The 14,947-nt window shown below is 48.1% G+C and overlaps 1 protein-coding gene across 2 annotated transcripts in view; it reads left to right on the top strand.

The window, feature by feature from the left end:
• Positions 1–14,947, top strand: part of COL26A1 (collagen type XXVI alpha 1 chain) — a 174,682-nt gene that overhangs the window by 32,692 nt on the left and 127,043 nt on the right. For both annotated transcript variants that reach the window (XM_060124356.1, XM_060124355.1), the window contains exon 2: positions 11,248–11,370. In XM_060124356.1, the coding sequence (XP_059980339.1) occupies positions 11,248–11,370 (123 nt within the window). The remainder of the gene's footprint in view (positions 1–11,247; positions 11,371–14,947) is intronic.

Raw genomic sequence — 14,947 nt, 5'->3', positions numbered from 1 at the left:
AGGGGACACGGGTTCGTGCCCCGGTCCGGGAAGATCCCACATGCCGCGGAGCGGCTGGGCCCGTGAGCCATGGCCGCTGAGCCTGCGCGTCCGGAGCCTGTGCTCCGCAACGGGAGAGGCCACAGCAGTGAAAGGCCCACGTACCGCAAAAAAAAAAAAAAAAAAAAAATCTTCCGAGTCTTCCGGCGGCCTGGGTTCAATCCCTAGTCGGGTAACTAAGATCCCGCAAGCCGCACAGCGCAGCGAAAAAACCCCAAAAATCTTCCCTGCCTTACCTCCTCTTTTCCAATAGGGTGAGTCTCCATGCTCTTTGAGGGTCCATTGTGTATCTTCACCCTCCATCCGCCAAGTGGGTGTCCTGCCTCTGCTCACCGTTCCCCTCCCAGGACGGGGCGCCCACTACCAACGTGCGGGCAGCTCATTGCACCCATGGCCCACCCTCCGGGAGCAGTACCTCCCCAGCCTTCTGGTGGGTGTCGTGTTCTGACCCGACTCCGGGCCCTCTGCGGCCCCACGAGCAAGTGTTGTCTAGCTCCCCCTGCACTTATCCTGGCGGGGGGAGAGCTGGCCTCCCAGAGCTGCCTCCCGCCACCACGGCCGTCAGCTTACTTCTTTTTTTTTTTTTTTCGTCAGCTTACTTCTGCTCAGTATATCTGAACGCTCCATTGTCGACAGGCCTCTGCTGCTGGAGAGGGCAGATGTGGACCCGAGGGGCGTGGGGCCGTCCCCTCCACGTCACCAAACCTTGGGCTTCTGACCTGTCCTCCTCCCATGGACACTCATGCTCTGCAGGCCAACCTTCCCCTCCTCCCAACCCTGGTGTCCCCTGCTCAGAGGACAGCGGTCGCAGCCCTCTCCTCCCAGCGCACTGGCCCTCAGTTTGTTCCTTTTCCCGTTGGGGCTCACGGCAGACACCAGGTGGAGTCTCCAGGAAGCAGATTCTGAGATGCGGTCCAAGAGGGAGGACGTGTATTGGGGGCGCCTCTTAAGATTGATGCCCGTGGAAGGGAGGGGCAGAAGCAGGAGTTAGAAGGAGAAGTTGAGCTTTGATGTGGACCCAGGGACAACTACCATTGACCTCCAGGGGGCCCTGTACCTACAATGGCCCTTCGAGTTGTCCTGAGGTCCATATGACTGAGCCTTTCATCTTGTGCAGGGACCAGACACTGGACGGGGCCCCAGGAAGAGCCGGCCCTTGGGCAAGGTGGTTCTGGGCAGCTGAGGTCTAAAGACCCTTCACTGAGGGGGATCTGGGTGGCACAGCCCAGGGTCCACCATAAGCGGGCCAGTGCAGAGGGGAGCGGGGATGTTCTCGACGTTATTCTGCTCTTAAGACGGCCTGAGATTGCCTTTGCTTTCTGCATGCTGCACACACCTCTGACTCCCACCTCTGACTCACAGTGAACTTATTGTTGGCGAGAACCGCTGCGCCCCATCTGGGGCCTGTCTGCTGGGTTTTGGGGCTGCAGTGCAGGACTCCACATTTGCCTGGTCATGTTTCATCTTGTTAGACTTGGCTCCTTGCTCTGGGCTGGGGAGATCTAGCTTGGATCCTGACCCCGTCCCAAGACCCAGGCCCTGCTTCTCCCAGCTCCTGGGCTTCCGCGGTTTCTCTCAGCAGCCCCGCTGCCTTCGTCATGGTCTGTGGCACGGCCGTCTCCTGGCAGCACGGCCCCAGGTGGACAGACCACCGTATGCCGAGACCCACGCAGTCAGGGTGAGCTCTAAGTCAGTTCGGCAGGGTAGTCAGGGGGCTAGGGGCTGGGCTCGAATCTGGGTTGTCTGTTGACTTGTTGGGTGGCCTTGGATGTGCCTCGGTTTCCTTACCTGGAAAACTGGCAGAACAGCAGTTCTGACCACCCAGGATTGTGTGAGGCTGAATGGAGGTCTGATTTAGGTAACTGCAGGGAAGAGGGGGCAGGGGACAGGACCGGCTTGGAGCCCGCCCTGTGAGCCCTGCTGTGGCCTGAACTGCCCTCAACAGGTGTCCCAATGGTTTCACGCATGAGGTGGGGGCTGTCCCATCTGCTTGCGTTTTGCATGTGAGGTGGTCCCCTGAGGCCCACGGCTCGTGAGGGCCTGCCCGGGGATGCTGTATTTGCTGTCTAACTCTCTGCTGTCCTCACTGGCAAGGTGGATACAGCCTGGGGTTTGGAATTAGAAGGCTGATCTTCAAGACCTAAGATAAAAGGTATAAACTTCCAGCTACAAGATAAACGAATCTCAGGGATAAAATGTACAGTATGGGGAATACAGTCAATGATATCGTAAAAACTTTGTATGGTGACGGATGGTAACTAGACTTATCGTGGTGATCATTTTGTGATGTATAGAGATATTGAACCACTATGTTGTACACCTGGAGCTAACATAGTGTTGTAGGTCAGTTATACTTCAATTCAAAAAAAAAGAAAAGAACCTAAACTGATCACTTATCACTGTGTGACCTCGAGTCTCCCCTGCAGTCTGGGGCTCCTTCTTTGTAGAATTCCTACCTGAGACTTGTTGAGAAGATTAAACAAGGTCACGTATGTGTGTGAGTTGACTAGGGCAAGCCATAACAAAGTACCACACAGGGGGCAGCTGAAACAACAGAAGTTAATTTCCTTAAAGTTCTGGAGGCTGGAAGTCCAAGATCAAGGTGCTGACAAGGGTGCTTTCTCCTGAGGCCTCTCAGATGGCCACCTTCTCCCTGTGTTGTTCACATTCGAATCCAAACTTCCTCTTTTTTTTTTTGTTTTTTGCAGTACGCGGGCCTCTCACTGCTGTGGCCTTTCCTGTTGCGGAGCACAGGCTCCGGACGCGCAGGCTCAGCGGCCATGGCTCACGGGACCAGCCGCTCCGCGGCATGTGGGATCTTCCCAGACCGGGGCATGAACCCGTGTTCCCTGCATCGGCAGGCGGACTCCCAACCACTGCGCCACCAGGGAAGCCCCCAAACTTCCTCTTCTTATGACACCAGTCCTATTGGATTAGAACCCACCCTAAGGCCCTCACTTTAATGTAATTATCTCTTTAAAGACCCTATATCCAAATACAGTCAGATTTTGAGGTAATTGGGGTTAGGGCTTCAGTGTATGGATTTGTGTGTGAGGGGGACACAATTCAGCCTATAACAGTATGTGAAACTGCTTTGCCAACCGTAAAACAGGTCTTGGGGGGGCTTCCCTGGTGGTGCAGTGGTTGAGAGTCCGTCTGCCGATGCAGGGGACACGGGTTCGTGCCCCGGTCCAGGAGGATCCCACATGCTGCGGAGCGACTGGGCCCGTGAGCCATGGCCGCTGAGCCTGCGCGTCCGGAGCCTGTGCTCCGCAACGGGAGGGGCCACGGCAGTGAGAGGCCCGCGTACTGCAAAAAAAAAAAAAAAAAGGTCTTGGGGTACTGGGCCTGACTCTGCCCACAGAAGAGGGTCTCTGTATGGTAAGGATCCTGGCAGGCCGATTCTGCTTGCACCAGGGTTGTTCTTCCTGTCCCTGGAAGGGGCTGGGAGCTGGCTCCTCTGCCTGCATCTCTCAGGGAACCAGCCCAGGCCCTGTGGGCTCTTTGTCATGGGCGTGGCCTCAGCGTCATCTGAATTGCCTATCCACTTGGCCATGGCCTTTAGGTTGCAAACCTCATTTCTCACAGAGTTTCTTGAGCCAAGCTGGCAGGCAACGCCCCTGGAATTGGCCTCTGTAGGGGTCAGGCAGGTGTGGTCAGGTAATAGAACAGTGAGGGCCAGGTGGAGAGGGGCCTGACACAGGACACCCCCAACCTTGAGGTGGGTGGCTGCAGCCACAGGAGCAAGCCCCACGGTGCCGAGCCCGAGAAGCAGCTTTTGGTAAGAGAGTGAGTGAATGTGGATGGGAAAAGGTCCCTCTGGGATGCGGGGCTTGGGGTCAGATGAGCACACCTTTATGGGGCCTGCTGTCGTCCGGAGCCTGTGGTCATCAGGTGTGATGAGGGTTAAGATAGAGGCATGCAGGGGGCCCTGTGGAGCAGGGGGTCAGGGAGGGCTTCCAGGAGGGGACAGAGCCTGAATGGAGACGGGTAGGGTAAGAGTTGGCTGAGTGAAAGAAGGTGGGATGGCATGCCAGGGAGGACAAAGTGACAGCATAAATGGCAAGATGGAGCGTCGTGGGAGGTGACAACGGGGAGGTGGGTGGGAACCGTGGAGGATGGGGAGCTGGGAAAGGGTTTCCAGAGGCCGGGTGACAGGGCCAGGTTTGTGGTTTAGGGGGCGCCCTCTGGTGGCACCTCGAGGAGATTGCAGGGAAACAGGGCGGATGCTGGCCGACCAGCAAGGGCCTGGCTGTGGGAATCAGGACTGTGGGACCAGGGCTGGGATGCAGGCAGGACTTGCCTGACGTGGGGGCTGATCAGCCGTGGAGAGTAAGGGAGGGAAAATGTGGGTTCTGTGGCGATTTGCCTCTGGGGGTTCTGGGTCAGGGGACCGGGAACTTACTGGTGCTGGTCACCAAGATGGAGCGAGAAGGGGTTGGATAGCGATGGTCTCCGTAGTGGATGGATTGAAATGGTGTGTCCTGAGGTGTTCCGTGGGCTATGAGGATGTGTGTCCATGCAAGTGGGGCACATATGTTGGGGTTCAAGAGGAAGCATTGAGGTGATGCCACACTGGGGTGGAGCAGAGCATGAGACAGTGACATGGGGGCAGACTGGGTGGTCCTCTTGGGGAGGGAGATCACTGTCAAAGCCCTCGGGCTTGGTTCAGGCTCAGGGTCCTGGGGGTGGAGGGGAAGGTGAGATCAGGTCCCAAAGCAAAGCTCAGATAGAACTGGGGCTCATGCGCCGGTGCGGGAGGGGGTCCCAGGGTTAAGGGGAGAAGGGCTGATGTGGTGGCATGCCCCGGGTGAAATAGATGGGTGGGTTAGTTACGTTCAGAGGTGGGCATGGGCTGGCGGTGTCCTGAAGACCCCTCCGTTCCATCATGACATGATTTCCTGAAAGCACTTAGCACTTGTTTTCCCAAAGGACTCTAAATTAAGGATTTCACGGCTTGGCCAAGCCACAGAGCCAGACACATAGCATGGCAAAAGCTGCTGTCGGAGCAGCCCCCAGGCCTGGTGGAGCAGGGCCAAGCCAGCTTCTCTTCCCCATCAGGGGGCGGGGCCTCCCCTCATAAGACAGACCTGGAGGGGAGCAGATCCGTCCCCAAGGCTGGGAGTGAGTTTCCCATCCTGGACCCTCCACGAGAGCTCAGCTGAGGGGTGGGGGGGGAGATGATGAAGGGAGGTCGCTGAGATGATGCCCCCAAATAAAGCCAGTCCTGCCCCATCCTGATGAAGGCTGCTGAGGCCGCCCTTACTTCTTAGGCAGTTTGAAGACCACTCCCCAGATCTCTGCCCCTGGGCCAGTCCTTCCAGTAGGGTCACAGAAGGGACGTACTTCTCCTGCCAAGCCTGTCTCTGGGCGGAGTCATCCTCTGCCCTTACAGCCTTGTTCACTCGTCACTGTGCACCCACCATGGTCAGGGGTGGTGGTGGTGGTGGGCGGTGGTGTGATGCCACCCACAAAACAGGAGACATAGATATGATACTCAGGAGACGGGGATCCTAAGGGGGACCCCATATGGGAGCAGAGTGCCTGACACCGAGATTCCCTGGAACTGCGGGTGCCTGGAGATGAATGGGGTTTAGAATTCCATCTGAAAAGGCCCGGAGCCCTCTTTGCTTGTCTCTGCCTGCCTTCTTCGTTGTTTTTGGCCAGGTTTTAATTTTGGGAAACCATTTACAGCCCATTAAAAGATCAAATGTCTGGAGATGATGAATCAAGGCATTTGAAAATGTTTTCCAGTTCATAGCTCATTTCCCTATAGAAAGCTCTGACCCAGAGGTGGCTGGACTCTGTCTGTTCCAGATCGCCAGGGGCAGATCTCAGGGTGGAGCACTGTCCTTGGATTGGACAGCAGTTCATCCCGAAGAGACTCACGCTGAATGCCCGAGGTGGTACTGATGCTCCCTGGTAGAGATGGAGGAGGGGTCCAGACCCAGTTTCCCTGAGTAACGAGCAGAGGCAGTGGTTTGTATTGTACAGGTGGGACCCTACTGGCCGCCTGGGCCTCTGATTTGAGCCATGGGCAGTGAGGTTTCATCTCTCAGTACTTCTTTTCCCATCTGCAAAATAGGAAGGACAGTCCTTACACTTGTATGAATGTTGTGGGGTTTCAGTAGCCAGGTAATCAATCATGACCCCTTGGGGTAGGTAGTGCCACATGGATCTGCTCACTTAGTCCTCACAATAACCTTGAGAGGTAGAATTTTTTTATTTAACTGAGGCTCAGAGAGGGAACATCACTTTGCTCAAGTCACACAGCAGACTGGTGGCAGAACCAGGTCTCCTGATGCCTTTGGGGAGAGGGATCAACTTTTGGTTACTTTTTCATGTTCTTTTTGACTGTGCCAATATATTCTCCTAGAAAATTGTCCAATTGTCAACATTTTGAAAAATGTTGATGTAAGATCAGACATAATATTTATTTACAATTTCTAATCTCTATGGGGATTTTTTTTCTTGTTCTTAGTGTCTTCTTATGTCTTTTGTTTGTTTCTCATTAAAAATTGTCTAGGTTTTGTCTGTTTGACTTTTTTTTAGACCTGTGTTTGATTTTGTTGATCCACTTTTGAAAGTAATCTATTTCATTAATTTCTTTTTAAAAAAATTTTATTTATTTTTGGCTGCATTGGGTCTTCGTTGCTGCACGCGAGTTTTCTCTAGTTGTGGAGAGTGGGGGCTACTCTTGGTTGCAGTGCGTGGGCTTCTCATTGTGGTGGCTTCTCTTGTTGTGGAGCACGGGCTCTAGGTGCGTGGGCTTCAGTAGTTGTAGCACGTGGGCTCAGTAGTTGTGGCTTGAGGGCTGTAGAGCACAGGCTCAGTAGTTGTGGTGCACGGGCTTAGTTACTCCACGGCATGTGGGATCTTCCCCCACCAGGGAGTGAACCCGTGTCCCCTGTGCTGGGGGGTGGATTCTTAACCACTGCACCACCAGGGAAGCCCTATTTCATTAATTTCTGCTTCCATCTTTGTTAATTCCTTTCTTCTCCTTTCTAATTTCATTGTCTTCTAATTACTGTGTTTTCTGTTGCTACTTTCTTGCTTTTCTAGCATTCTGTTGGGTTAATCAAATCTTTGTTTTACTTCTTTCTTTCATGGTTTGTCAGTTTTATGTCCTCTTCCTACACTTTCTAGTATTTATCTTAAAATTAAAATTTAAAAAATAATTTTAAAATTTAATTGTATATTTATCTACTGCACCTAAAGTTGCACAGTTTCTATATCTTTTCCTTAAACAAGACAAAAATATCAGCAAATATTAGTTCCTTTTGTCCCCTCTTTGCCATTGTCCATATTTAGATCACCTTGGATTTTAGATCTAGGCTGTTTTTAAATCTTATTATTGTTTCTTTGGTTGTAACTGCTCCTCATGTTTAATATATTCCTCCTATGCTCTCCTATGTCCGTTAGTTTGTTGGAATACATCCTCTAGTAATTCTTTCAGAAAAGGTAACTGATAAACTTTCTGAGTTCTTGTGCATCTGAAAATGTCTTTATTTTGCCTTCACCCTTGAAGAAGAGTTTGTTCAGGTATAGAATTCTGGGTTCTAAATATTTCCCCTCAAAACTTTGAAGCAGTTGTGTCACTATATTCCCAATTCTGATATTGCTCATAAGAAATCTAATTTCAGTTTATTGTAGGTGATTTGTTTTTTCTTTCCTTTCTTCAGTGTTTAGTATTTTCTCTTCATTCTGAGTGTTCTGAAATTTCACCGCAATATGTCTGTCTTTGTTCATCTTGCTTAGCACTCAGTGGGCCCTTTTGAATTAAGAATTCATGTCTTTTACAAATATCATAGGATATCACTTATATGTGGAATCTAAAGACATGATACAAATGAACGTATTTACAAAACCGAAATAGACTGACAGACATAGAAAACAAACTTATGGTTGCCCAAGGGGAAAGGTGGGGGGAGGGATAAATTAGGAATCTGGGATTAATAGATACACACTACAATATATAAAATAGATAAACAACAAGGACCTACTGTATAGCACAGTGAACTATACTCAGTATCTTGTAATAACCTATAATGGAAAAGAATCTGAAAAAGAATATGTATATATAACTGAATCGCTTTGCTATATACCTGAAACATTGTAAATCAACTAAATCTCAATTAAAACATAAACATTATTCACACACACACAAAAGAATTCATGTCTTTCTTCAGCTCTGGGAAATATTCTTTATTATCGCTTTAAGTCTATACTTCCCTGTGCTCTCTCTGGTCTCCCCTTCCAGGGCTACTAATAGATGTATGCTGGAATTTGGTGTGTCCTCCAGGTACCTCACCTTTTCTCATACATTTTCCATCTCTATGTCCCTTTGCAGTATATCCTTGGAAAGTTCATGGCTCAGATTTCCAGCTCATCAGCTCATTCCTTAGCTTTGTCTGTTCTGTGTTTTCAGCCCATCTGTCGAGCCTTTTTATTTTCACAGTCATACATTTCATTTCTAACATATCTAATTTTTTGATTTCATGATAGTTCTTATGAGTGAAAAATTCTATCTCTTTAAGGACTTTAATTGTGCTTGAAAAAACTGTCTCCATTATTTGCTTCATTAATTGTTTTTTCTTGAAGTGTGATTTATTATCTGTTGAGTCAGTGCCTTTCTTTCAGGGTGTTGGCCTTTTTTCTTAAATAATTTGCAATTGTTGGCATTTGGGGTTTTCCATTAGCTTGTCTCTGTTTCTCTGTTCACTGCTGCTTTGCCTCTTGGAGGGTTGGTGGTATAGGATAAAGAATGTGCAAGAATTCAGTTGTCTGACCTTGAGAGGGTCCCTGTGTCTTCTGGAGGTCATCAGCCTTTGAGGCACCCATTCTGACCACACCTGCCACAAAACAAGTGAGTTCGATGCCTGATTCTTGACACCAGCAGGGATAGGGATCCTGGTCCTACCTGTCTGGCTCCTTCTGCCATGGTCCTTTGACAGTCACCTCTGCGGCTCCTATATTGCACCCACCTTGAGCCCCAATCTTCCCTGTGTGTTTTGGACTGTACTTCCTCCTTCAATTTATTCCCATGTGCTTTTCAGTCTCTCAAGGATTCCTCAAAATATCTGGCCCACTGCTTTTTGTTTTCCAATGCTGTTAGGGACTTATTTTTACTTTATTTGTATTTTCTGCTTTATTGAGCTCCGATTGACAAATTTAAAAAGTGTTTATTCAAGTCGTACAACTTGATTTTTTTGGTTTAAAACATGATGATTTAATTGCGTATACATCGTGAAATGATTACCATGGATTATTAACACATCTGTCATCTCACATAGCTACCTTTTTTATGTGTGTGGTAAGAACACTTAAGATCTATTCTCTTAGCAAATTGCAAGTATACAATGTGGTATTTTGAACTATAATCACTATGTGCAGATCTAATCTGTACATTAGATCCCCAGAACTTATTCATCTTATAACTGGAAGTTTGTATCCTTTGACCAACCTCTCCCCATCTCTCCCATTCCCCCTCCCCTGGCAACCACTATTCTACTCTCTGGTTCTATGAGTTTGACATTTTCAGACTCCACTTATAAGTGAGATCATACAGATTTGTCTTTCTCTGTCTGACTTACTCACTGAGCATAATGTCCTCTAGGTTCATCCATGTTGTCACAAATGGTAGGATTACCTTCTTTTTTATGGTCGAATAATTGTATTCCATTGTACATATACATGACATTTTCTTTATCCATTTATCTGTAGATGGACACTTAGGTTGTTTCCATCTTGGCTGTTGTGAATAGTGCTGCATTGAACGTGGAGGTGCAGATATCTCTTTGGGATACTGATTTTGTTTCCTTTGGATAGATACCCAGAATTGAGATTCCTGGATCATATGGTGGTTCTATTTTTAATTTTTTGAGGAACCTACCATAATGACTGCACCAATTTCCATTCCTACCAGCGCTGTACCAGGGTTCCCTTTTCTCCACACCTTCAACCACTCTTGTTGTCTCATGTCTTTTTGATAATAGCCATCCTAACAAGTGTGAGGTGATATCTTATTTCGATTTGCATTTCCCTGATGATTAGTGATGTTGAGCACCTTTTCATATACCTGTCGGCCATCTATATGTATTCTTTGGAAAAATGTCTATTCAGATTTTTTGGCCATTTTTATTGGATTATTATTACTATTTTTTTGCTATTGAGTTTTATGAGTTCCTTATATATTTTGGATATCAATCGTTATCAGATAAATAGTTTGCAAAAATCCTAAAGCTCCCACAAAGGCATTTTTGTTCAAGAATGGCTGCTAAATTACTGTTACTGAAGGGTACTGAGTAAGGGCCCTCCTCTCCCACCATCTTGCCGATGTCACAGTGGGGACTTATTTTTAGATTTTCAATATCTAGGATCTGGAGATGGGAGGGGGAGGTGTCTGCCATCTTGATCCAATCACCATATTGTTTGCACATGTCCCCTCTTCCCCGCTGCAGGCCCCAGCTCAGGCCTCCTCAGCTCTTACACACTGCACCAGAGGGGCTTTTCTAAAATCAGACCCATCTGAGTCATTCCCCACCGCGCCCACCCCCCAGTCCTTCAGTGGCTCTCCACCAATGTCATAAGACCCACCTCTGGCAGGTTCCCCGCCTCTTCCTTTTTCCTGGCTACTCCCTTTCGTCCAGCCTCAGGCCACGCCTAGTTGCACGCTGGTCCCTGGGCAGCTGCAGTCCGTCTCGCCGACGTGCCCTTGCTCACCCTGCTCTCTCCTCTGTGAACTGTCCCCCCTCATTGCCCCCACACTTTGGGTCTGCTGACTCTGACCTTTCAGTTCTCAGCGGATTGGCCTTTCTTAGGACCTGGGTTGGGGGCCCTGCTGGGTTCCCATGGTTCCCTGTGCGCATCCTGTGGTTGTTCCTATGAGCCAGTGTTCCCGTGTGTTCTCTTCATCTCGCCGACCGTCTTCCCCTCCAGAGTGGGATTTCCTGACAGGGGGACAGCCTTTATCACTGATTTCGCACGGAGTGTTTGAAGACTGAAATGATGCTGGGGCTTCATGGCTAGGGGGTGTGGGTACTCTCCCGTCCCCTTAGACTGGTACGCAGGGTCTCAGTGGGCCCCTTACCCAGGAGCACCGTCCCTCAGGCTTGTGGAGGGGCCCCTCCTCGGCCCGCACGGCCTTTTGGTCCACAGTCGGCACCTCAGGAACAGGCAGGACTGACCTGACTGTTGCTCTCCCCACAGGCACTGGTGCTATCACACGGTGACACGGACGGTGTCCTGCCAGGTGCAGAACGGCTCAGAGACAGTGGTCCAGCGCGTGTACCAGAGCTGCCGGTGGCCCGGGCCCTGCGCCAACCTCGTGAGGTAAAGGCCGCGGGGCTGACCAGCTCTGCCTTGCCTGTCTGTTCCCTTGGATGAATCCAACCCTCGCACAGCTGCTGGGATAGGGGGGTTGACTCTCGGAAACAGAGTCGGACACGCATTTATGGAGCACCTTTTGTGTACGGGGCATGGGGGGTGTGCGTGCGCAAAGATGAAAGGGACGTGCTCCCCACACGGAAGAGTCCTCACAATCCAGTGGGTATTTGATGAGCAGAAGGGCCAGGTGAGGCCCCCTCACACACCACCCCACAAGCCCCGCCTCTCAAGCCCCGCCCCTCATAGGCCCGCCCCCACAGCCACGCCCCCTCAAGCCCGGCCCTTTTCACAGTCTTGCTCCTCTCGCCAGTGCCTTCCGCTCCCAGCCCTCAGCAGCTCCTCGGCATTCACAGGGAGAGCTCTGAATGAATGACCAGACTTTCTGGGTCTCTGAGACCCCACCTTGCAGTGCCTCGTTGTCCTCTCCCCCTCCAGGCCCTGCTCCAGCTCCAGGGACTGGCTTCCCTTACACCCTCACCCCCACACCTCTCCAGCCCTGCGTTTCTGCCTCAAAGACCCTTCCTCATCTCTGCCTGGGACCACCCTCCTCAAACTCCAAATCCCTTTCCCTTCTATGTTAAGAGAGCACTTTGTGCCCTCCACTGAAAGGACTTACTGCATGAGGTCTGTATTAGGCAAGGTTCTCCAGAGAAACAGAACCAATAGAATAAGTGTGTGTGTGTGTGTGTGTGTGTGTGTGTGTGTGTGTGTGTGTGTGTTGGATAGATATATAGGAGATGGAGAGATTTTTAAGGAATTGGCTCATGTGGTGGTAGAGGTCGGCACATCCAAAAGCTGCAGGATAGGCTAGTGGGCCAGAGACCCAGAGAATAACTGATGTTTCAGAAGGAATCAGAAGGCAATCAGATGACAGAATTTACTCTTCCTCAGAGGAAGTCAGTCTTTTTCTGAAAGCCTTCACCTGATTGGATGAGGCCCACCACATTATGGAGGGTCATCTGCTTTACTCAAAGTTTACCGCCTTGATGTTAATCTCATCTAAAGAAATACTTTCATGGCAACATCCATTGGCATTTGACCAAATATCTGGGTACTGTCACTCAACCAAGCTGACACATAAAATTAACGATCAGAGGGTCATCATGAGTTGGATATGTTTTCATCACCAGAGATGGAGAAGGAGCCCATGCATGAGTCAGGGCCTGTGCCCACACAGTGCTGTCCCCTATGGGGCTCACCATGGAGCTGACACCAGAATCAGCCTGCCCCATGAATTAGTGGGACCCACAAATGTGGCAGAGAATCTGATCCTGGGCCAGAATTATTATTGTTTGTTTTTATTATGAAGATAGTGATACATACTCACTGCAGAAAAAGTTCAAACATTCGGTAATAACTGAATAAGGTAAAAAATGAGCGTTCTTTCCTCTCCCAATGCCACCTCCATAATCCCATTATTAATATGTCATTCCAGACTTTTTTCTCCACTTATACGTATATATGTAAATATATTTTCTTTTTTTTTTAATTTATGTTTTATTGAAGTATAGTTGAATTACAATGTTGTGTTAATTACTGCTGCACAGCAAAGTGACTCAGTTATACATATATATACATTCTTTTCATATTCTTTTCCATTATGGTTTATCACAGGATATTGAATATAGTTCCCTGTGCTATACAGTAGGACCTTGTTGTTTATCCATTCTATATATACCAGTTTGTATCTGCTAATCCCAAGCTCCCAATCCCCTCCCCACCACCCTTAGCAACCACCAGTCTCTTCTCTATGTCCCTGATTATAAATGTATTTTCTTAAACAAATACTAAATGATGTTATTTTGTTCTACAACTTGCTTTTCCCCCAGAAAAATATTTTGAAATATATTCCCATAGAGCCACCTCATTTTTAACAGCTGTGTAGTATTCCACTGTAGAAAAGCATCATCATTTATTTCCCATGTCCTCAATTGATGGATATTTAAGTGGTTTCCTAGTTTAGCCATTCCAGACCATGCTTCAATTGCATCATTATATATATTTTAATACTTTTACAAGTGTTTTTAAAAAAATATTTATTTATTTGGTTGTACTGGTTCTTAGTTGCGGCAGACAGGCTCCTTAGTTGCAGCTTGTGGGCTCCTCAGTTGCGGCATGCATGTGGGATCTAGTTCCCTGACCAGGGATTGAACCTGGAACCCCTGCATTGGGAGCATGGGGTCTTAACCACTGGACCACCAAGGAAGTCCCTACAAGTGTTTCTTTTTTTTTTTTCAAACTTTTTTTTGGGAACAATTTTAGATTTACGTAAGTGTTGCAAAAAATAGTAAACAGAGTTTCTGCATAACTTTTCCTTTCACCCAGCTTCCCTGTCTTAGTCCGTTTGGGCTGCCATATCAAACCACCGTAGACTGGGTGGCTTAAACAACAAACATTTATTTCTCACAGTTCTGGAGGCTGAGAAGTCCAAGATCAAGGTGCTGGCAGATTCATTGTCTGGAGAGAGCTCTTTTCTTGGTTCACAGACAGCCCTCTTCTCAATGTATCTTCACATGGCAGAGGAGATGAGGGAGTTCCCTGGTATCTCTTTTATAAGGGCACTAATCCCATTCATGAGGGCTCCACCCTCATGAACTAATCACCTCCCAAAGTCCCCACCTCCAAATATCATTACACTGGGGATTAGGTTTTAACATATGAATTTAGTGGGGTGACACAAATATTGAGTCTATAGCATAACCCTAAGATTAATATCTTCTGGGGCTTCCCTGGCAGTCCAGTGGTTGGGACTTCGCCTTCCAAAGCAGGGGGTGTGGGTTCGATCCCCGGTTGGGGAGCTAAGATCCCACATGCCTTGCAGCCAAAAAAACCAGAACATAAAACAGAAGCAATATTGTAACAAATTCAATAAAGACTTTAAAAATGGTCCACATAAAAAAGAATCTTAAAAAAAAGATTAATATCTTCTATAACCATAGTACAATTATCCAAGCCAAGAAATTAACAACAATGCAATACTGTAAACTAAGACCTTATTCAAATTTTACCAACTGTCCCACTAATATCATTTTTCTGTTATTTTTTTCCCCATTTTTCATTTAAGTTGTCATATCTCCTTAGTCTCCTCTAATCTGGGGCCATTTCTTGGTCTTACTTTGTCTTTCACGACCTTAACACTTGTGAAAGTACTGGCCAGTTATTTGATGGAGGTTATGCATTTTTGGCAAGGAGACTGTAAAAGGCATGTTGTACCTTTCTCAGGACATCATATTAAGAGGTACATCAATCAATACTGGTGATGTTAACTTTGATCACTTGATTAAGGTGGTGTCTGCCAGGTTTCTCCACTGTTGTGTAATTATTTCTCCCTTTTTCATTTATAAGTATCTTGTGGGGAGATATCTGAGTCTAGACAAACGTCCTGTTCCTCATCCTATTTTCACCCAGTAATTTTAGCATCCATTGGTGATTCTTGCTTGCCATAATTATTATTATGGTGTTGGTCAAATAGTGATTTTCTATTTTCATCATTTTTTAGTAGTAGAGGTTCTTAACTTGGGGT

The sequence above is a fragment of the Lagenorhynchus albirostris genome, chromosome 15, assembly GCF_949774975.1.
Source record: "Lagenorhynchus albirostris chromosome 15, mLagAlb1.1, whole genome shotgun sequence".
Taxonomy (NCBI): Eukaryota; Metazoa; Chordata; class Mammalia; order Artiodactyla; family Delphinidae; genus Lagenorhynchus; species Lagenorhynchus albirostris.
The sequence above is the reverse complement of the archived record's forward strand: the minus strand, read 5'-3'. Positions and strand labels throughout refer to the sequence as shown.